Below are 20,996 nucleotides of genomic sequence, written 5' to 3'. Positions count from 1 at the left end.
CCTATACTGGCAGGGGGTTGGTGCTGGACCTGTAGCTCCAGCCCCCCCCCCTCTACTGGCAGGGGGTTGGTGCTGGACCGGTAGCTCCAGCCCCCCCCCCACTCTACTGGCAGCTGGTTGATTCTGGACCTGTAGCTCCAGCCCCCCTCTACTGGTAGGAGGTTGATGCCGGACCTGTAGCCCCCTCTAATGGCAGGGGGGGGGGTGCTGGACCTGTAGCTCCAGCCCTCCTCTACTGGCAGGGGGATGGTGTTGGACTTATAGCTCCAGCCTTGCTCTATTGGCAGAGGTTGATGCTGGACCTGTAGCTCCAGCCCCCCTCTACTGGCAGGGGGTTGGTGCTAGACCTGTAGCTCCAGCCCCCCTGTACTGGCAGGGGGTTGGTGCCGGACCTGTAGCTCCAGCCTCCCTCTACTGGCATGGGGATGGTGCTGGACCTGTTGCTCCAGCCCCCCCCCCCTCTACTGGCAGAGGGGTGGTGCTGGACCTGTAGCTCCAGCCCCCTTCCCTCTACTGGCAGGGAGTTGGTGCTGGACCTGAAGCTCCAGCCCCCCCCACCTACTGGCAGGGGGTTGGTGCTGGACCTGTAGCTCCAGCCCCACCCCCCTCTACTGGCAGGGGGTTGGTGCTGGACCATTAGCTCCAGCCCCCCTCTACTGGCAGGGGGTTGGTGCTGGACCATTAGCTCCAGCCCCCCTCTACTGGCAGGGGGTTGGTGCTGGACCATTAGCTCCAGCCCCCCTCTACTGGCAGCGGGTTGGTGCTGGACCTGTTGATCAAGCCCCCTCTACTGGCAAGGGGTTGGGGCTAGTGCTGGATCTGTAGCTCCAGCCCCCTCTACTGGCAGGGGGGGTGGCTGGACCTTTAGCTCCAGCCTTGCTCTATTGGCAGAGGTTGGTGCTGGACCTGTAGCTCCATCCCTCCACTATTGGCAGGGGAGGTTGATGCTGGACCTCTAGCTCCAGCCCCCCCTTTGCTGGCAGGGGGTTGGTGCTGGACCTGAAGCTCCAGCCCCCCTTCTACTGGCAGGGGGTGGGGTGCTGGACCTGTAGCTCCAGCCCCCCTCTACTGGCAGGGGATTGGTGCTGGATCTGTAGCTCCAGCCTCCCCCCAACTCTACTGGCAGGGGGGGGGGGGTTGGTGCTGGACCTGTAGCTCCAGCCCCCCCTCTACTGGCAGAGGGGTGGTGCTGGACCTGTAGTCCCAGCCCCTTCTACTGGCAGGGGGATGGTGCTGGACCTATAACTCCAGCCTCCCCCCCTCTACTGGCAGGGGGTTACTGCTGGACCTATAACTCCAGCCTCCCCCCAACTCTACTGGCAGGGGGGGGGGGTTGGTGCTGGACCTGTAGCTCCAGCCCCCCTCTCTACTGGCAGAGGGGTGGTGCTGGATCTGTAGCTCCAGCCCCCCCCCCCTCTACTGGCAGGGGGTTGGTGCTGGACCTGTAACTCCAGCCCCCCTCTACTGGCAGAGGGGTGGTGCTGGACCAGTAGCTCCAGCCCCCCCCTCTACTGGCAGGGGGTTGGTGCTGGACCTGTAGCTCCAGCCTCCCTCTACTGGCAGGGGGTTGGTGCTGGACCTGTAGCTCCAGCCCCCCCTTTACTGGCAGGGGGTTGGTGCTGGACCTGAAGCTCCAGCCCCCCTTCTACTGGCAGGGGGTGGGGTGCTGGACCTGTAGCTCCAGCCCCCCCTCTACTGGCAGGGGGTTGATGCTGGACCTTTAGCTCGAAACACCTCTACTGGCAGGGGGATGGTGCTGGACCTGTAGCTGCAGCCCCCCCCCCTCTTCTGGCAGAGGGGTTGTGCTGGACCTGTAGCTCCAGCCCCCTTCTACTGGCAGGGGGTTGGTGCCGGACCTGTAGCTGCAGCCCCCCTCAACTGGCATGGGGATGGTGCTGGACCTGTAGCTCCAGCCCCCCCCCCCCTCTACTGGCAGAGGGGTGGTGCTGGACCTGTAGGTCCAGCCCCCTTCCCTCTACTGGCAGGGAGTTGGTGCTGGACCTGAAGCTCCAGCCCCCCTTCCTACTGGCAGGGGGTTGGTGCTGGTCCTGTAGCTCCAGCCCCCCCCCCCCTCTACTGGCAGGGGGTTGGTGCTGGACCTAGCTCCAGGCCCCCCCCCCCCCACTCTACTGGCAGCGGGTTGGTGCTGGACCTGTAGCTCCAGCCCCCCCTTTACTGGCAGGGGGTTGGTGCTGGACCTGAAGCTCCAGCCCCCCTTCTACTGGCAGGGGGTGGGGTGCTGGACCTGTAGCTCCAGCCCCCCCTCTACTGGCAGGGAGTTGGTGCTGGACCTGTAGCTCCAGCCCCCCGTCTACTGGCAGGGAGTTGGTGCTGGACCTGTAGCTCCAGCCCCCCTCTACTGGCAAGGGGTTGGTGCTGGACCTGTCGCTCCAGCCCCCCTCTACTGGCAGGGGATTGGTGCTGGACCAGTAGCTCCAACCCCCCTCTACTGGCAGGGGGTTGAAGCAAGACCTGAAGCTCCAGAGCCCCTCTACTGGAAGGGAGTTGGTGCTGGACCTGTAGCTCGAGCCCCCCCCCCTCTCTACTGGCAGGGGGTTTGTGCCGGACCTGTAGCTTTAGGCCCCTCTCTACTGGCAGGGGGCTGGTGCTGGACCTGTAGCTCCAGCCTCCCTCTACTGGCAGGGGGTTGATGCTGGACCTGTAACTCTAGCCCCCCTCTACTGACAGGGGGTTGGTGCTGGACCTGTAGACCCAGCCCCTTCTACTAGCAGGGGGTTGGTGCTGGACCTATAACTCCAGCCTCCCCCCCCCTCCTCTACTGGCAGGGTTTTACTGCTGGACCTGTCGCTCCAGCCCCCCCCCCCCACTCTACTGGCAGGGGGGGTTGGTGCTGGACTTGTAGCTCCAGCCCCCCTCTACTGGTAGGGGGTTGCTGCTGGACCTGTAACTCCAGCCTCCCTCTACTGGCAGGGGGTTGATGCTGGACCTATAACTCCAGCCTCCCCCCAACTCTACTGGAAGGGGGGGGGGGGGGTTGGTGCTGGACCTGTAGCTCCAGCCCCCCCTCTACTGGCAGAGGGGTGGTGCTGGACCTGTAGTCCCAGCCCCTTCTACTGGCAGGGGGATGGTGCTGGACCTATAAATCCAGCCTCCCCCCCTCTACTGGCAGGGGGTTACTGCTGGACCTATAACTCCAGCCTCCCCCCAACTCTACTGGCAGGGGGGGGGGGTTGGTGCTGGACCTGTAGCTCCAGCCCCCCCTCTACTGGCAGAGGGGTGGTGCTGGATCTGTAGCTCCAGCCCCCCCCCCTCTACTGGCAGTGGGTTGGTGCTGGACCTGAAGCTCCAGCCCCCCCCCTCTACTGGCAGGGGGTTGGTGCTGGACCTGTAACTCCAGCCCCCCTCTACTGGCAGAGGGGTGGTGCTGGACCAGTAGCTCCAGCCCCCCCCCTGTACTGGCAGGGGGTTGGTGCTGGACCTGTAGCTCCAGCCTCCCTCTACTGGCAGGGGGTTGGTGCTAGACCTGTAGCTCCAGCCCCCCCCCCCCTCTACTGGTAGGGGATTGGTGCTGGACCTGTAGCTCCAGCCCACTTCAATTGGCAGGGGGTTGGTGTTGGACCTGTAGCTCCAGCCCCCTTCAATTGGCAGGGGGTTGGTGTTGGACTTGTAGCTCCAGCCCTCCTCTACTGGCAAGGGGTTGGTGTTGGACCTGTAGCTCCAGCCCCCCTCTACTGGCAGGGGGTTGGTGCTGGACCTGTAGCTCCAGCCCCCCTCTACTGGCAGGGGGTTGGTGCTGGACCTGCAACTCCAGCCCCCCTCTACTGGCAGGGGGTTGGTGCCGGACCTGTAGCTCCAGCCCCTCCTCTACTGGCAGGGAGTTGGTGCTGGACCTGCAGCTCCAATCCCCCCTCTACTGGCAGGGAGGGTTGGTGCTGGACCTGTAGCTCCAGCCCATCCTCTACTGGCATGGAGTTGGTGCTGGACGTGTAGCTCCAGCGCCCCTCTACTGGCAGGGGGTTGATGCTGGACCTGTAGCTCCACCCCCCCTCCCTCTACTGGCAGGGGTTGGTGCTAGACCTGTAGCTCCAGCCCCTCTCTACTGGCAGGGGGTTGGTGCTGGACCTGTAGCTCCAGCCCCCCCCCCATCTACTGGCAGGAGGGTTGGTACTGGACCTGTAGCTCCAGCCCCCCTCTACTGGCAGGGGGTTGGTGCCGGACCTGTAGCTCGAGCCCACCTCTACTGGCAGGGGGATGGTGCTGGACCTGTAGCTGCAGCCCCCCCCCTCTTCTGGCAGAGGGGTGGTGCTGGACCTGTAGCTCCAGCCCCTCTCTACTGGCAGGGGGTTGGTGCTGGACCTGTAGCTCCAGCCACCCCCCCTATACTGGCAGGGGGTTGGTGCTGGACCTGTAGCTCCAGCCCCCCCCCCCACTCTACTGGCAGCTGGTTGATTCTGGACCTGTAGCTCCAGCCCCCCTCTACTGGTAGGAGGTTGATGCCGGACCTGTAGCCCCCTCTAATGGCAGGGGGGGGTGCTGGACCTGTAGTTCCAGCCCTCCTCTACTGGCAGGGGGATGGTGTTGGACTTATAGCTCCAGCCTTGCTCTATTGGCAGAGGTTGATGCTGGACCTGTAGCTCCAGCCCCCCTCTACTGGCAGGGGGTTGGTGCTAGACCTGTAGCTCCAGCCCTCCTGTACTGGCAGGGGGTTGGTGCCGGACCTGTAGCTCCAGCCTCCCTCTACTGGCATGGGGATGGTGCTGGACCTGTAGCTCCAGCCCCCCCCCCCTCTACTGGCAGAGGGGTGGTGCTGGACCTGTTGCTCCAGCCCCCTTCCCTCTACTGGCAGGGAGTTGGTGCTGGACCTGAAGCTCCAGCCCCCCCCACCTACTGGCAGGGGGTTGGTGCTGGACCTGTAGCTCCAGCCCTACCCCCCTCTACTGGCAGGGGGTTGGTGCTGGACCATTAGCTCCAGCCCCCCTCTACTGGCAGGGGGTTGGTGCTGGACCATTAGCTCCAGCCCCCCTCTACTGGCAGGGGGTTGGTGCTGGACCATTAGCTCCAGCCCCCCTCTACTGGCAGCGGGTTGGTGCTGGACCTGTTGATCTAGCCCCCTCTACTGGCAAGGGGTTGGGGCTAGTGCTGGATCTGTAGCTCCAGCCCCCTCTACTGGCAGGGGGGGTGGCTGGACCTTTAACTCCAGCCTTGCTCTATTGGCAGAGGTTGGTGCTGGACCTGTAGCTCCATCCCTGCACTATTGGCAGGGGAGGTTGATGCTGGACCTGTAGCTCCAGCCCCCCCTTTGCTGGCAGGGGGTTGGTGCTGGACCTGAAGCTCCAGCCCCCCTTCTACTGGCAGGGGGTGGGGTGCTGGACCTGTAGCTCCAGCCCCCCTCTACTGGCAGGGGATTGGTGCTGGATCTGTAGCTCCAGCCCCCCTCTACTGGCAGGGGTTGGTGCTAGACCTGTAGCTCCATCCCTCCACTATTGGCAGGGGAGGTTGATGCTGGACCTGCAGCTCCAGCCCCCCTCTACTGGCAGGGGGTTGGTGCTGGACCTGTAGCTCCAGCCCCCCCCCCATCTACTGGCAGGAGGGTTGGTACTGGACCTGTAGCTCCAGCCCCCCTCTACTGGCAGGGGGTTGGTGCCGGACCTGTAGCTCGAGCCCACCTCTACTGGCAGGGGGATGGTGCTGGACTTGTAGCTCCAGCCTCCCCTCTACTGGCAGGGGGTTGGTGCTGGACCTTTAGCTCGAGCCCACCTCTACTGGCCGGGGGATGGTGCTGGACCTGTAGCAGCAGCCCCCCCCCCTCTACTGGCAGAGGGGTGGTGCTGGACCTGTAGCTCCAGCCCCCCTCTACTGGCAGGGGGTTGGTGCTGGACCTGTAGCTCCAGCATCCCCCCCACTCTACTGGCAGCGGGTTGATGCTGGACCTGTAGCTCCAGCCCCCTCTACTGGCAGGGGGGGGGGGGGTGCTGGACCTGTAGCTCCAGCCCTCCTCTACTGGCAAGGGGATGGTGTTGGACTTGTAGCTCCAGCCTTGCTCTATTGGTAGAGGTTGGTGCTGGACCTGTAGCTCCAGCCCCCCTCTACTGGCAGGGGGTTGGTGCTGGACCTGTAGCTCCAGCCCCCCCTCTACTGGCAGGGGGTTGGTGCTGGACCATTGGCTCCAGCCCCCCTCTACTGGCAAGGGGTTGGTGCTGGACCTGTAGCTCCAGCCCCCCCCCCCCCTCTACTGGCAGGGGGGTTGGTGCTGGACCATTAGCTCCAGCCCCCCTCTACTGGCAGGGGGTTGGTGCTGGACCTAGCTCCAGGCCCCCCCCCCACTCTACTGGCAGCGGGTTGGTGCTGGACCTGTAGCTCTAGCCCCCTCTACTGGCAGAGGAGTGGTGCTGGACCAGTAGCTCCAGCCCCCCCCCCTCTACTGGCAGGGAGTTGGTGCTGGACCTGTAGCTCCAGCCTCCCTCTACTGGCAGGGGGTTGGTGCTGGACCTGTAGCTCCAGCCCCCCCCCCTCTACTGGCAGGGGTTTGGTGCTGGACCTGTAGCTCCAGCCCCCTTCAATTGGCAGGGGGTTGGTGTTGGACTTGTAGCTTCAGCCCTTCTCTACTGGCAGGGGGTTGGTGTTGGACTTGTGGCTTCAGCCCCCCTCTACTGGCAAGGGGTGGGGTGCTGGACCTGTAGCTCCAGCCCCCCTCTACTGGCAGGGGGTTGGTGCTGGACCTGTAGCTCCAGCCCCCCTCTACTGGCAGGGGGATGGTCCTTGACCTGTAGCTCCAGAACCCCCCCCCCTCTAGTGGAAGGGGGGTTGGTGCTGGACCTGAAGCTCCAGCCCCCCCCTCTACTGGAAGGGGGTTGGTTCTGGACCTGTAGCTCCAGTGCACTTCTACTGGCAGGGGGTTGGTGCTGGACCTGTAGCTCCAGCTCCCCTTTACTGGCAGGGGATTGGTGCTGGACCTGAAGCTCCAGCCCCCCCCCCTCTACTGGAAGGGGGTTGGTTCTGGACCTGTAGCTCCAGTGCACGTCTACTGGCAGGGAATGCTGCTGGACCTGTAGCTCCAGCTCCCCTCTTCTGACAGGGGATTGGTGCTGGACCTGTAGCTCCAGACCCCCTCTACTGGCAGGGGGTTGGTGCTGGACCTGTAGTTCCAGACCCGCTACTACTGGCAGGGGGTTGGTACTGGACCTGTAGCTCCAGACCCCCTCTACTGGCAAGGGGTTGGTGCTGGACCTGTAGCTCCAGACCCCCTCTACTGGTAGGGAGTTGGTGCTGGACCTGCAGCACCAGCCCCTCCTTAATAGCAGGGGGTGGGTGCTGAACCTGTAGCTCCAGCCCCCCTCTATTGGCAAGGGGTGGGGTGCTGGACCTGTAGCTCCAGCCCCCCTCTACTGGCAGGGGGTTGGTGCTGGACCTGTAGCTCTAGCCCCCCTCTACTGGCAGGGCGTTGGTGCTGGACCTGTAGCTCCAGCCCCCGCTCTACTGGCAGGGAGTTGGTGCTGGACCTGTAGCTCCAGCCCGCCCTCTACTGGCAGGGAGTTGGTGCTGGACCTGTAGCTCCAGCCCACTGCTCCTGGCAGGGGGTTGGTGCTGGACTTGTAGCTCCAGCCCCCCTCTACTAGCAGTGGGATGGTGCTGGACTTGTAGCTCTAGCCCCCCGCCCTACTTGCAGGGGTTTGGTGCTGGACCTGTAGCTCCAACCCCCTCTACTGGAAGTCGTTGGTGCTGGACCTGTAGCTTTAGCCCACCCTTACTGGCGGGTGGTTCGTGCTATACCTGTAGCTCCAGCCCCCCTCTACAGGCAGGGTGGTTAGTGCTGGACCTGTAGCTCCAGCCCCCCTTTACTGGCAGGGGGTTGGTGCTATACCTGTAGCACCAGCCCCCCCCCTCTACTGGCAGGGGGTTGGTGCTGGACCTGAAGCTCCGGCCTTCCTCTACTGGCAGGGGGTTGGTACCGGACCTGTAGCTCCAGCCCCCCTTTATTGACAGGGGGTTGGTATTGGACCTATAGCTCCAGCCCCCCTCGACTGGAAGGGGGTTTGTTCTGGACCTGTAGCTCTAGCCCTCCTCTACTGGCATGGGGTTGGTACCGAACCTGTAGCTCCAGGACCCCCTCTACTGGCGGGGGGTTCGTGCATGACCTTTAGCTCTAGCCCCCCTCTACTGGCATGGGGTTGGTACCGAACCTGTAGCTCCAGCCCCCCTCCTACTGGCAGAGGGATGGTGCTGGACCTGTAGCTCCAGACCCCCTCTACTAGCAGGGGGTTGGTGCTGGACCTGTAGCTCCAGCCCCCCTCTACTGGCAGGGAGTTGGTGCTGGACCTGTAGCTCCAGCCCCCCTCTACTGGTAGGGAGTTGGTGTTGACCTGTAGCTCCAGCCCCCCTCTACTAGCAGGGGGGTTGGTGCTGAACCTATAGCTCCAGCCCCCCTCTACTGGCAGGGGGTTTGTGCTGGACCTGTAGCTCCAGCCTCGTTCTCCTGGCAGGGGGTTGGTGCTGGACCTGTAGCTCCAGCCCCCCTCTACTGGCAGGGGGTTGGTGATGGACCTGTAGCTCCAGCTCCATTCTACTGGCAGGGGATTGGTGCTAGACCTGTAGCTCCAGGCCCCCCTCTACTGGCAGGGGGTTGGTGCTAGACCTGTAGCTACAGCCCCCCCTCTACCGGCAGAGGGATGGTGCTGGACTTGCAGCTCCAGCCCCAACTACTGGCAGGGGTATTTTGCTGGACCTGTAGCTCCAGCCCTCCTCTACTGGCAGGGAAGATTTTTCTGGACCTGTAGTTCCAGCCCCCCCCCCCTCTACTGGCAGGGGGGATTGGTGCTGGACCTGTAGCTCCAGCCCTCTTCTCCTGGAAGAGGTTGGTGCTGGACCTGTAGCTCCAGCCCCCCTCTACTGGCAGGAGGTTGATGCTAGATCTGAAGCTCCAGCCTCACTCTACTGGCAGGGGGTTGGTGTTGGACCTGTAGCTCCAGGCCCCCTCTACTGGCAGGGGGTTAGAGCTAGACCTGTAGCTCCAGCCCCCTTCTACTGGCAGGGGGTTGGAGCTGACATTGTTTGGGAGTTTGTTGGCAGTTTCAAGGCTTCAGTCTCTTCGAACCCAGCAGTGGTTTGTTTTGGTTTACTGCTTTCCGGGTAAGATGGAGGGTGGTGACACTCCACCACTCCACTTGGTAGAGTGTCACCTGCTCTCTGAGCCTCTGTGAGGGGGCAAGGATCCCGGGTTTAATAGAGGATCACAGGTTCAATCACCATGCAGGACAGAAATGGTTCACATGTTTCCTTTCACCTGTTGCCTCTGTTCACCTACCAGTAAATGTTTACCAGAGGTTAGGCAACTATTGTGTATTGTATGTTAAGGAAAGTCAGTAGTTGACCTTGGTGAACCCCGATAAACATAGGAACAGGCTTCCTCTCCTCAAAACGCAACTCAATATCTTGTGATATGACCTATGAGAGAAAATAAAAAACTTACTGTTAATTGCTTCTGGTGGATCTTTCCAGTGATTTCCTGAACTTTATTCATGATGCTGGAGGCTGAGTCTCCCAGGTGTACGGGGTCAGCTGTGGCACCTGTCTCTGTGGTCATCATCTCCAGGGCCTCCCTGATGGTCTCCTGCACCTGCCATTACCAACACAAACATTAATGGTGGAGGCTGAGTCTCCCAGGTGTACGGGGTCAGCTGAGGCACCTGTCTGTGGTCATCTCCAGGGCCGCCCTGATGGTCTCCTGCACTTGTCATTACCAACACAAACATTAATGGTGGAGGCTGAGTCTCCCAGGTGTACAGGGTCAGCTGTGGCACCTGTCTCTGTGGTCATCATCTCCATGGCGTCCCTGATGGTCCCCTGCACCTGTCATAACCAACACAAACATTAATGGTGGAACCTGGACTATAATGAAGCATCAGGCGCTGAGTAAAGTAACAGGATTATAATGAAGCATCAGGCGCTGAGTAAAGTAACGACTATAATGAAGCATCAGGCTGTGAGTAAAGTAACTGGACTATAATGAAGCATCAGGCTCTGAGTAAAGTAACTGGACTATAATGAAGCATCAGAATGAGTAAGTAATTTGACAACATAAGTATTTTTGTTTCTCTACACTGACCACAGTGTAGAGAAACACCAAGAAGACAGTTGACTTTATTAATAAAAATGTTTCAGGTGTTAGAGCATAAAGTTTCCTATATATAAAGTCAACACTCATCTTGATGTGTCTCCATGTCAAAAGTGTTTATATAGAGGCAATACTACACTCAGTTGGGTGAGAACAATGTGACCTTCAGCAGCGTACCTTCACTGAGGTGTGGACAGTCCTGACATTTGGGAAGAGTTCCCGGCACTTATGGAGCCAATCTTCTACCTTCATCTTGCACCCATCAGCTGTGTCTATGGTTGTGTCAATCTCCTGTGGGGTGTTGACTGTGTTGAGGCTCCCCAACATGGCCTGCAGCTGAATCTTCCTTTTCTCTCCTTGTGTTGCCATATCCACCACACTGGTATCCTCCAGTTCCAAGAGCTTCATTGCTGACTTGTTCTGCTCTACCAGAGCATAGAGTCTGTCCTGGAGCTGGAGGTGGCGAGTCTTCCAGTCCCCCAGCTGCCCCCGATACTCCCCCAGCTGGGACAGTACCTCTTCACAGCTAGTAATGAGGCTGCTGATGCTGCTCTTCTGCTCCTCCACCATGGAATGTAACTTCTTTTTTACTGGTACAGTTTTCTTTTGTGTTAGCTGGATATCTTTCAGTTTCCTAACTAATGCCTCCACAGCATAGCTAATTGGGAACTGAGTAGCAGCTGTGGCAGCGTGCTGGGCACGGCAGTTGGGGCAGGTCAGTTGACCATTCTCGATAGCATTGTCAATACACTGGGAGCAGAATGTGTGGCCGCACGGCAGTGTGCGAGGCCGTAGCTGATTGTCATCATAATCGTTATAACACACTGAACATTCCTCTGGCTTGTTATCCTGTGGAAAGAATATTTGGTTAAGCTATATGTATTATTACAGTACAGTGTCACCTCGAAAAAAAGTAATATTACAGTACAGGTACTTTATTTACTAATAGTAATTATATAATATTTACATACATTTATTGTATTAGCTATTCTAGAGTAGAGTTAATATTACTGACAGATTAACATATCCACAGAAGGGCCAATATTTTTTATAAATATATCCAGGAGTATAGGATAATATTTTTAGGTAACAAATTGCAGCAGCAGGGCTGCTTGTAAGCCGTACCCGAGAGTACAGACTAACAAAACCCGTCCTTACTTTCTTACGAATAATGGAAGGAAATGTATGTATCGTATGTGATAATGGAGGAAAGATCAAGTATTCTTAGTTTAAGTTGGTCTTAATCCCTCGAAAGGGAAGAAAACGAAGGGAGCGCAAGTCCCTCAAGATGCTCACAAAGTAATGAGAGTACTTAAGCGAATTTTCGTTGTGGGAGATTCCCAGGTGAGGTATTTGGCTAAAACGTTTTGTCCCAGGGATAGGGGGAACAAGTTAAGGGTTTGCTATTTGGGAGCAGGAATTGGTGATATTGTTAACAACATGAATAATGTTATAACTGGAAATGGGAACAAACCCATTACAATGGGGCCTTGACTTACGATGCTAATCCGTTCCCAGAGATGGATCGTAACTCAAAATATTGTAAGTCGAAGCGATTTTTCCCATAGGAAATAAAGGTATTTGAATTAATCCGTTCCCCACCCTCCAAAATATTAACATACAAATACATTTTATACTGAATACAATGTTTTTTCTAACTACAATACAGTACCTAAGTTGATCTTACCTTTATGGAGGGCTCTTGATGGCGTATGGACGATGGTGATGAGTTGGGAGGAGAGTTGTTACTGTTTGGAAGGGGAGTTCCCTTCCATTATCACATCAGGCAGTGATATTTTCTCTGGGGTACTCTCTCTCCTACGTTTTCCCTGAATACCACTAGGACCTGGTTGTGGTTCAGTGCTTGTTTGTCTCACTACAAATTTGTCAAGAGACATTTTTTTCCCTTCATTTTAACATTTGTCTGTAATGATGCATCACAGTGTCATTGAATAGGTTAAGGCAACGGCCTACAGCAGCTTGATTTGGGTGAGTCGTTTCAGCAAAGGTTTGCAATTCTTCCCATGCTGCACACATTTTCTTAATTGTTGAGGAAGAGACATTCTGTACCCTTGTTTCTGCTCTATGGCATCCTTACATGGGTTTTCATATGTTGAGCCTTACCACTGACTTTCCTGGGACTCATGGCGTGATATATAATACAGGTATGTGTGAAATGGACTACTTTACTGCATTTTTTGATGAGCCGCTCATGGAGCATATTGTTCAGGAAATGAACAAATATACGACTGATCTCAATAGTGAGGAGTTATCCGATTTTTCACGATTACAGCGATGGAAAGATACAACTTTAGGTGAAATGTATGTGTATGTTTATGAAGCATTGTGTCAAACACGTACTCGACCATTATTGGAGCAAAGACCAAACTATTCCAACACCATTGTTTGGGAAATATATGTCTCGAGACCGATTTACAATAATCCTCAGGTGTCTTCATTTTGCAAATAATGAAGACCAGACTGAAGATGATAGACTTCGGAAGGAGAGGCACATCCTGAATGAAATTGTTTGAAAGTCAGAGATTTCTACGTACCAGCTCAGAAGCTGGTGACTGATGAATCCCCTGTGCTTTTCAAAGGACGGTCTGCCTTCAAGCAGTATATTCCCTTAAAACGCCTCAGATTTGGATTTAAATTCTGTGTACTCTGTGACTGTGAAACAGGAACTGTGTTACACATGATAATGTATACGGGTACAAGTGTAGACATTCCTGCTAATAACAATCATGGCTTCTCGGGTAGTGTGGTGAAGTCACTGCTTGCACCATATCTGAACAAGAGCCACATATTATACACAGATAACTATTATACCAGTCCCTTGCTAACCAGGTTCTTGCTTGATAATAGAACTGATGTGTGTGGCACAGTGAAGGCAAAACAAAGGAAAATGCCAGTGTTTCACACAGCTATGCAGGTTGGTGATTGCGAGCAAAGAAAAACTGGTGCAATGCTTTCAGTGCAGTGGAAAGACAGGCATGAAGTGAACATGTTGACCACCGTTTACGATGGTACAATGGTGGACAGTAGGAAGGTGAACAGAACAACAAAACAAATAATCTATAAGCCTGATTGTGTTTTGGACTATAACATCAACATGCGTTTGGTGGATAAATGTGATATGATGGTAGTGGCAGTAGAGTGTGTACAGAAAACAGTGAAGTGAACCAAGAAGATGTTTTTCCACCTTGTTGATGTAATAATGCTGAACAGTTACAATACGTATTTTGACAAAACAGATGGTAAATGAAATTTCTGTGCGTTCAGTTTTACTGTAGACACACAATTACTAGAAAAGTTTGTCAAACCAATTCCTGGCACACAAAGGCCCCATTGTGAACCCAACATTGCACCATGCTCCCACACCCAGGCTCGCTTACAAGGACGCCTTTCTGACACACAATGTAAGGTATTTACCACCAACTGGAAAGCGTGCAGTAGCCCAGCGTGAGTGCATTGTATGAAAAACCACAAAAAAGAGGGAACAAAAACGTAAAATTGGTCTTAACTTGGTGCACAGCATGAAAGGTCCCATTGTGCTATGTCAAATGTTTTGACGAGTATCACAGTCTCGAGGATTTCTAAATGTCCGATACTGGTGTAAAAACATCCACATATTGAGTAAGTGTATATAGTGAAAACAATTCAAAATAAATTTCATATTTCCTGAAATAAAACATTTTTGTGCACATGTGACAATAATATGTGAAAATATTAAATTTATACCAGTTGTATTATAATAAAACATCAAGTGACCACACATTGTACCACATCCGTGAAAAAATGTTGTAAAATATGCCATAGATACTGCAAATAATGCCGCTGTTACGATCCTGGGTTCCCATTCAGAAACCAGAGGTCAAATTGAGTTCCAAATAGTTGTGTAGGAGGGATATTTAATTAACAATAATGTTTATATTCAAGGCTTCTCATACCTGATGCGTATTTGTCTCAGTCTTCCTTGCCAGATGTAAGATGAACCTTGTTACTCACAGATTATTCAGACTCTGGGCTTGTTGACTATTAAATATAATATTGAACCAGTTCCCAGCTATTCTTAGAACTGTTAAAGTAACTAGTAATGAATGTTGGTGAAGACTTGTTATGTTTATGGCTGTACGATCAGCTAGGCACCCTTCCCAGCAGCATATTTAAGAGAGCGGAGGAGGCTGCTCTCGCTCTCTCTGGTTCTGGCTGTTGTGGTGTTCACACTCTCCCGCGTGGGCTCTGTTCTCCTTCTCCCTTTCCCTTACCTCATTCTTCATTTATTATCTAAGATAAGTATAATACTGTGTTACCGTGTTCTGGCAAATTGTGTAGTTAAGTTCTTGTGTAGCCTAAGCTAGTGTTTATTTCCCTAAGATTACTCTAGGGTGTTTTAGTAAAACCACGTGTGTTCAAGTTTTACCAGGCTATCTAGAGCCTTTACTAGTGTCCTACTCCAAGTAGTCTTTACCCTAGTTGTAATTGTAAACTCTGCATCCTGTCTATGTGGACCAAGGTGTTTAATGTAAGCTAGAGTGGTAAAGAAATTTATTGTATTAATGGATATGGGGTTATTAGAGGGTTTTAATAAACAAGTTAGATTATGAGAAGTATCAATTCATCCTGTTGAAGTGGTGTAGATGATTAGCTACTAGACAGCAGACCTGTAATTTAAAAAACAGAATCATTACTAGGAACCTTTGTTCCTTGGGGGGCCGGGCCTATCTATTCCACTATTTTAGATACATCTTGACTAACTATTGGCCCTTCTCAGTACAACCAAGTACCCCATAACAAGCGGGGGCCTGTCCGGGAGCTGAAATTTTTATATATAAATTGTAAAAAATTAGATTTTTGAGTGCCGAAACTAAATTTCTTGCATTCCGCAGAACGGTTATGTGGTAGCCTAGGGTCCAGCTTAACTAGCAAAGGATACATCTTGCACTGACTGAACATCCAACTGGATCCCTTCACGATTGAGGTAAGTGCGAGGTGTGTGCCCGCCGACGGAAGAGTGGACCCAGTTAGCTGACCGTGTTGCTAGAGATGGAGCAAGAAGAGTGTTACTGCCATCAGACAATTCTGCCTATATTATTTCCTATTGCAAGTGTATATATTTTCTTCAGTAAACTTTTAATCTTACCAATGTGTTTGAGTGAGCCTCCATTCTCTAGGGCTATTTTGAGTGAAACCATTTATGTCACCTTGCACTGCACATGAGATTGCATCCTTCATTTAAGATAACTAATGAGACCACTGAAGTGTTGCCGGGACACGAGTATAAACACCCAGCTGGCGACCTCGAGCAGACCAGATATCTAAGTGTGAGTGCCCCAGTGTCAAGACAAGCAGGTTCAGGTGTGATACAGGTAGACTGGAACTTCTCTACTCGCTAGGGGTATACATAAGGCCAGCCATTAGTGGACTGGGGAGCCCCAGGACGAGCAGTGGCGTCTGGTACGGAGGGGCAAAGACCCATGGGAACAGCCCCAAACCATATAAGGTAGGAATGGGTGAGAACCTTGACACCTTCCCAATCATGTCAAAGACTGTACCTCTCTCAACCAGTTTAAGATAAAAACTAAAAACTACCTAATAAACTCCATGTAACATACCTTACCCCTAAATGTCAATCCATGTCTTATTATTGTAATCAATGCTTTTTGTTGACCAAATTGTATAATTGTTTCTCTCTGCCTTGTTCTCCCTTCCCCTTTTTTTATTGTTTTTTTCAATGCAATTTATACTTTAAGCTCAATTACTATTAAGTTTCAGTCTAAGTGTTTTTTCCCCCATCACCTTCGTCCGCTCGGCCGACCAGGGGAGCTGGTCGGCCGAGCGGACAGCACGCTGAATTTGTGATCCTGTGGTCCCGGGTTCGATCCCGGGTGCCAGCGAGAAACAATGGGGCAGAGTTTCTTTCACCCTATGCCCCTGTTACCTAGCAGTAAATAGGTACCTGGGTGTTAGTCAGCTGTCACGGGCTGCTTCCTGGGGGGGGGTGGAGGCCTGGTCAAGGACCGGGCCGCAGGGACACTAAAAACAAAGCACCGAAATCAACTCAAGATAACCTTGCCTGAAACGCTATGCGTACTAGTGGCTTTAAGTATTGTATGTACTATCTCTATCTTTAAATCCATCATTATGTATGTAACTCAATGGATGTACCTTTACCTGAATAAAGAATCTGAATCTGATGGTGAGTGTATTATTGACATCAACATGATAGCCCACACATACAAATAGTACAACAAGAATAAAATTGTCTTTACCATCATTAATTGGTAGAAGTTGTGTTCGCTATTGTCTCTGCTCGGCTACCAAGGACTGGAAGCAGTATTACCTATTAGGGGAAAAAGAAAACAAATTTAAGGTTTCTATGACTAAATTTTTCCCACCAAAACATAGTATATGTTTAGAGAATTAAATAAAAAAAACCAGCGTTGAATGTAACGAAACGCCATTTTCTGGGTGAGTTCTGGAGGCTCCCCAGAGCTTTCCCAGGCTGATATGCTAATGTCAGACTTTGGCATCAGTCATGTGTATGGAGCTCTTAGGCCTACCGGGGACCACGGCCAGAACCGGGCCTCCTCAGAGAGGCAAGGGGGAGCAATGGCCTGTAACACGGGTTTAGGTTCCTCTCTCTTTAACTCCCTTCTTTCTACTCCCTCTACCCGTATTCTTACTTTTATTTCTAAATCAAGGGACTCCAAAACTTTTAACAAAGCCAACTCCACGCCACGTGGTCCTAAGACGATTGACCGACTTAGGATTCTACACCCAGTATGACGTGACCTAAGCTCTGAACAAAACCCTAGAGTCACCTCTGCTGCCACCACCAGACCAGTAATACAAGAGCAATGATCGAGGTCTGGATCGATCACGCTAATTAATCAACCTAGGGGCTTGATCCCCACTATAAACGATGACCTTGAGTGTGGAATAAATTACACGGTAATGATAATTCCGATTCGATGTTAGAATCGGCGCCCAATGCAACTCTGCCTCGTGTGGACCACGTGACCAGGACAAGTATACACATAAAACACATGGAAACAATAAAATGCAAATTAATAACAAATTTAATTTATTAAAAGAAAACTAAAACAAAATCTAAATATGTTCACTCCCTATTACTTTAACACTCCCTACTTGACCTGGGTGGCAAATGAGAAGACTATTTCTATAATTAACAATAGCAACTATACCTTGGGCGACCAGCTAGATGTCTTGGCTGGTCTAGGGGAGAGGTAAGATGTTTGACCTCTCCTAGCTGCTTCCGTGACCACACTGATTTTTTCCTTGTCTGGACTACCCCAGACAGAGTATTGTATTGTTCCGCATCGCTTACCCAGTTACTTTAGCAAGGTTAAGTTATAACAATTAAACTCTGTTGTACTTAATTGATCCAGACTGGTTGAATTATTTTACTGAATTAAATTACAAACATCTAACGGCAGAGCTGTTCCCGATCACAAAAATGGTTATTAAAACTTTGAGAAATAGTAGACCTGTCAACCCCTGATGACCTATGACCGCCGGTCACTCCGCTTTAAAAGTTAGATCTGATTCGTGACGTCACTGATGGTGACTTAAACTCAATAATTAGAATACTCTTGATATTGTACCCAGTACTATTATACAATACAATTTTAATGCAAAATGAATAAAGGCTAATTTTCTCTAAATTACTTGAATACTATAGGATGATTCATTATACGCAGATATGAACAAAGCGTCGGTTATTTCCACCGCGAATTCCCCTGGGGGTCAGGTCACCATGCGGCTCAGCTTCCCATTCTCTTTTGTCGATAAACCACTCTGGATAATTCTTACAACAGCCTAGTCTGTTACAACCCCCCCGCACAAGCACTTAGTAAACCTTGTTAATTTGTTAAAATTCACGAGGTTTAGTATCCAAACCCACAATTCAACTCATGCCACAAACAAAAGCTAACCTAACTAATAAAATTTGACAAATAATAGTCCAACATCATAATAAACATGTTCATATTTCATAAATTTCTCAGCTGTCAACTGACAGCAATCCTCCAATATCAGGAAACATACATCCTACCCTTACTGACATAGCTAAATAACATGTCCCTACTCTACCATCAAAAACTAGCTATTAAACTCTCTTGGCTCTTCACTAGCCAAGTCCATGTGTCCTCTAGAGCCGGCCACACCGTGCTCAAACAAACATTAAAGTTATATCATCAGACTGAACTTTCAGTCATCCGGGAGCGTACTACAGAACTATCAGGTACACATCCGTGTACTAACCACTCCCCATCAATGTCAGCCTTGACATGCTAAGGAACACACCTAATGTTTATTACATGTATCTAAAAATAAAAAAAAATTCCTATACTATATCACAGGTTTCAGCTGACTGTACAGCCAAGTGTCCTCACTCACTAGAAGTGTCAATGTTTATATTGGTCCGCCTCTCCTGTGTTCAAACATTCTGAAAAAAATAGCACAACATAATTTTCCATAACCGTTTGTTCTGGGCTGAGACAATTACACAGGGGCTTCGATTTTGATTACTGACCAATTTATAGAGTAAAATTCATATATTATACCAGAATTATTTTAAATCTGTTTTTCAACATTTATAAAGTATTGATTCTAAATCTGTTTTTCAACATTTAAACAAAAGTGTCCAGATGTTCTTTACACAGATGTTCAGAGCCAACTTTGTTGTTTTGTATCAATTGTTCATATTGAGTAAACGAGAAAAAAAAATCGATGCTGCTGGATGCTGAATGTAGTCGCTGACGATGACGGTGTCGATCTTGCTTCTTCTCGTGTGTAGACATCAATACCTGGTCCTCTTGTACTCCCATCCGGTACTCTTGAATGACGACAGAGTGTAGTAGAGCGGAGTGCCAAGTGACAGCTGTAGAATACTGTTACTTCGGCCATTAATCTTGCTCTCGACAGTCCACACGCCTTCGTATCAATCACAGTTCACACGGTAGTCTTGATGTTAAACTTGTCGCAGATGACCACAGCAGAGCAGAACTGGATGTACCAACGGTGTCTCTTAGCAGGAGTGATGTTAGAAGGTCGTAGAGGCGGGTTGCTTGTTTGCAGAACAGGTGAATCTCGTCTTCCATCATTGCTCACGTCATCTCAGGCGTTTCTTGATGTCACCAGGTTACTAGGCCGTAAACACCAACTGTGCATACCCTCGTACCGCCGACTTTAGGCCAAAGGAGACAATTTTGCGACCTTCTATTGGCGAGTCCCGGTACTCTGTAGGGAAACCGTGCCTTCCACCTGTGACCGCCTTACTTCTGCTTTCTTGTTACTTCAGATGACGTAATCATTAATCTTCCGGCGAAATTCTTGAGTACTGCTACGTGCTTTCCATTTCTTGACCTCTCCTCCAACACTGCTGGAATGACTGCAGTCTTGATGACGCAGCAGGTGGGTATTGGTGATCTCGAGACAGCTACCCCGGCGTTGTATGGCACCTCCGGTGACTGCTATAATGTGGACAGCTCGCTGGCCCTGACAACCTCGTTAGTGACGTGAGGCGTCGGCCGGGTGACTCTTGGACAGTCACTCCTCCCCACAGTAACTGATGTATGGGTTACTGGGTCTGGTGGGGGGAGGGCTTTGTGTAACGTGCCTCCCCCCTCGGTCTTTACAGACAAGGGTTCACGTGTGGCTGGAACAACTGGGTCGGTGTACCAATCAGACCTGGGAACAGACAGACACAACACAGCGGAAGCATAGATATACTCTGGGTTTGGTGGAGGTGGAACCCCAGAGCACGGTAAAAGTTGCTACCTGAGTTAAGTATAGACATAGTACATCTCATTGCCTTTACAGGAAAATCTAATCAATACTAAATTATACTAACTAAGGAAGTTACTTTACTGTACAGCGCGAGATCTCGTCACCATAGGGTGGCGAGACTGCACCTGACTACTGATGAGCGATGACAGAGGGTCATCCTCATCTTCTGACTCGTCGGTGAAGCCATGAGTCAGCACTGCTGAGTCAGGAACTAGACCCGCTGAAGGCAGTTCTAATTCCTCTCTAGCATGATAATGTTTCAATTTATTCACGTGAATTGTCCTTTCCACCTGGTCCTCGAACACTCCTTTTATAACAAGATTAACCGGCCCCGCCCTTTTAATTACTCTATAGGGTCCTCGCCACCTCGGAGCTAGTTTCCTGCTCTGATTGGCGGGCGCAGCCTCATTCACTCTCAATACGAGGCTTCCTTCCTTCAACTCAAGAGGGCGCACTTTCTTGTCATAAAAATGAGCATACCGAGTCCGTGCCTTCTTGGACGCTTCAGCTGCAATATTCCATGCATTTCTCATTTTACCAAGGACCTCTGAAGGATAGTCCTCCCCGTATGCAACATTATGTCTGTTAAGCAGACCTGAGGGGAAATTGCATGAATTACCAGTAAACAAATGAAGTGGTTGGGTGTTAATTGATTGGTGGATGGCAGTATTCAAGGCGAACTGAACATAGGGTAGGTGTTCATCCCAGGTGTTTGCATCATGTTCAGCAAGGATTGCAAGCATATCCTTGACTGAACGATTAGTCCGTTCCGTCATTCCGTTTGCTTGTGGGTGGTAGGCTGTTGTAAAAGCCGAAGTTGTCTCTAAAATCTTACAAACTTCTCTAAATATATTCCCATTGAATTCTTGACCCCGGTCAGAGACTAAAACTTTAGGAGGTCCGAATACAGTAACGAACCTACGCAAGAATGCATCTGCAACCGTACGAGAATCCTTCTGAGGTAATGCAACTAGTGTAGTGTATCTAGACAGATGGTCAACTAGCACCAACACGTATCTGTTACCCGCATGACTGTGGTGTAAATCAATCAGATCGGCCCCCACACGGTCTAACGGTTCACGAATTTCAGGAAATTCCTGAAGTGGGG

The 20,996-nt window shown here is 51.7% G+C and overlaps 1 protein-coding gene across 1 annotated transcript in view; it reads right to left on the bottom strand.

The window, feature by feature from the left end:
- The window catches only part of LOC138372349 (tripartite motif-containing protein 59-like), a 43,955-nt gene extending 27,529 nt beyond the window's left edge, over window positions 1-16,426 (bottom strand). The window contains exons 1-3 of the mRNA XM_069337630.1: window positions 16,348-16,426; window positions 10,250-10,921; window positions 9,428-9,574 (exon numbers count right to left, since the gene is read on the bottom strand). Of these exons, the coding sequence (XP_069193731.1) occupies window positions 9,428-9,574; window positions 10,250-10,921; window positions 16,348-16,353 (825 nt within the window). The 5' untranslated portion in view covers window positions 16,354-16,426. The remainder of the gene's footprint in view (window positions 1-9,427; window positions 9,575-10,249; window positions 10,922-16,347) is intronic.
- Between the last annotated feature and the right edge of the window lie 4,570 nt (window positions 16,427-20,996).

The sequence above is a fragment of the Procambarus clarkii genome, chromosome 38 (genome assembly GCF_040958095.1).
Source record: "Procambarus clarkii isolate CNS0578487 chromosome 38, FALCON_Pclarkii_2.0, whole genome shotgun sequence".
Lineage (NCBI taxonomy): Eukaryota > Metazoa > Arthropoda > Malacostraca > Decapoda > Cambaridae > Procambarus > Procambarus clarkii.
The sequence above is the reverse complement of the archived record's forward strand: the minus strand, read 5'-3'. Positions and strand labels throughout refer to the sequence as shown.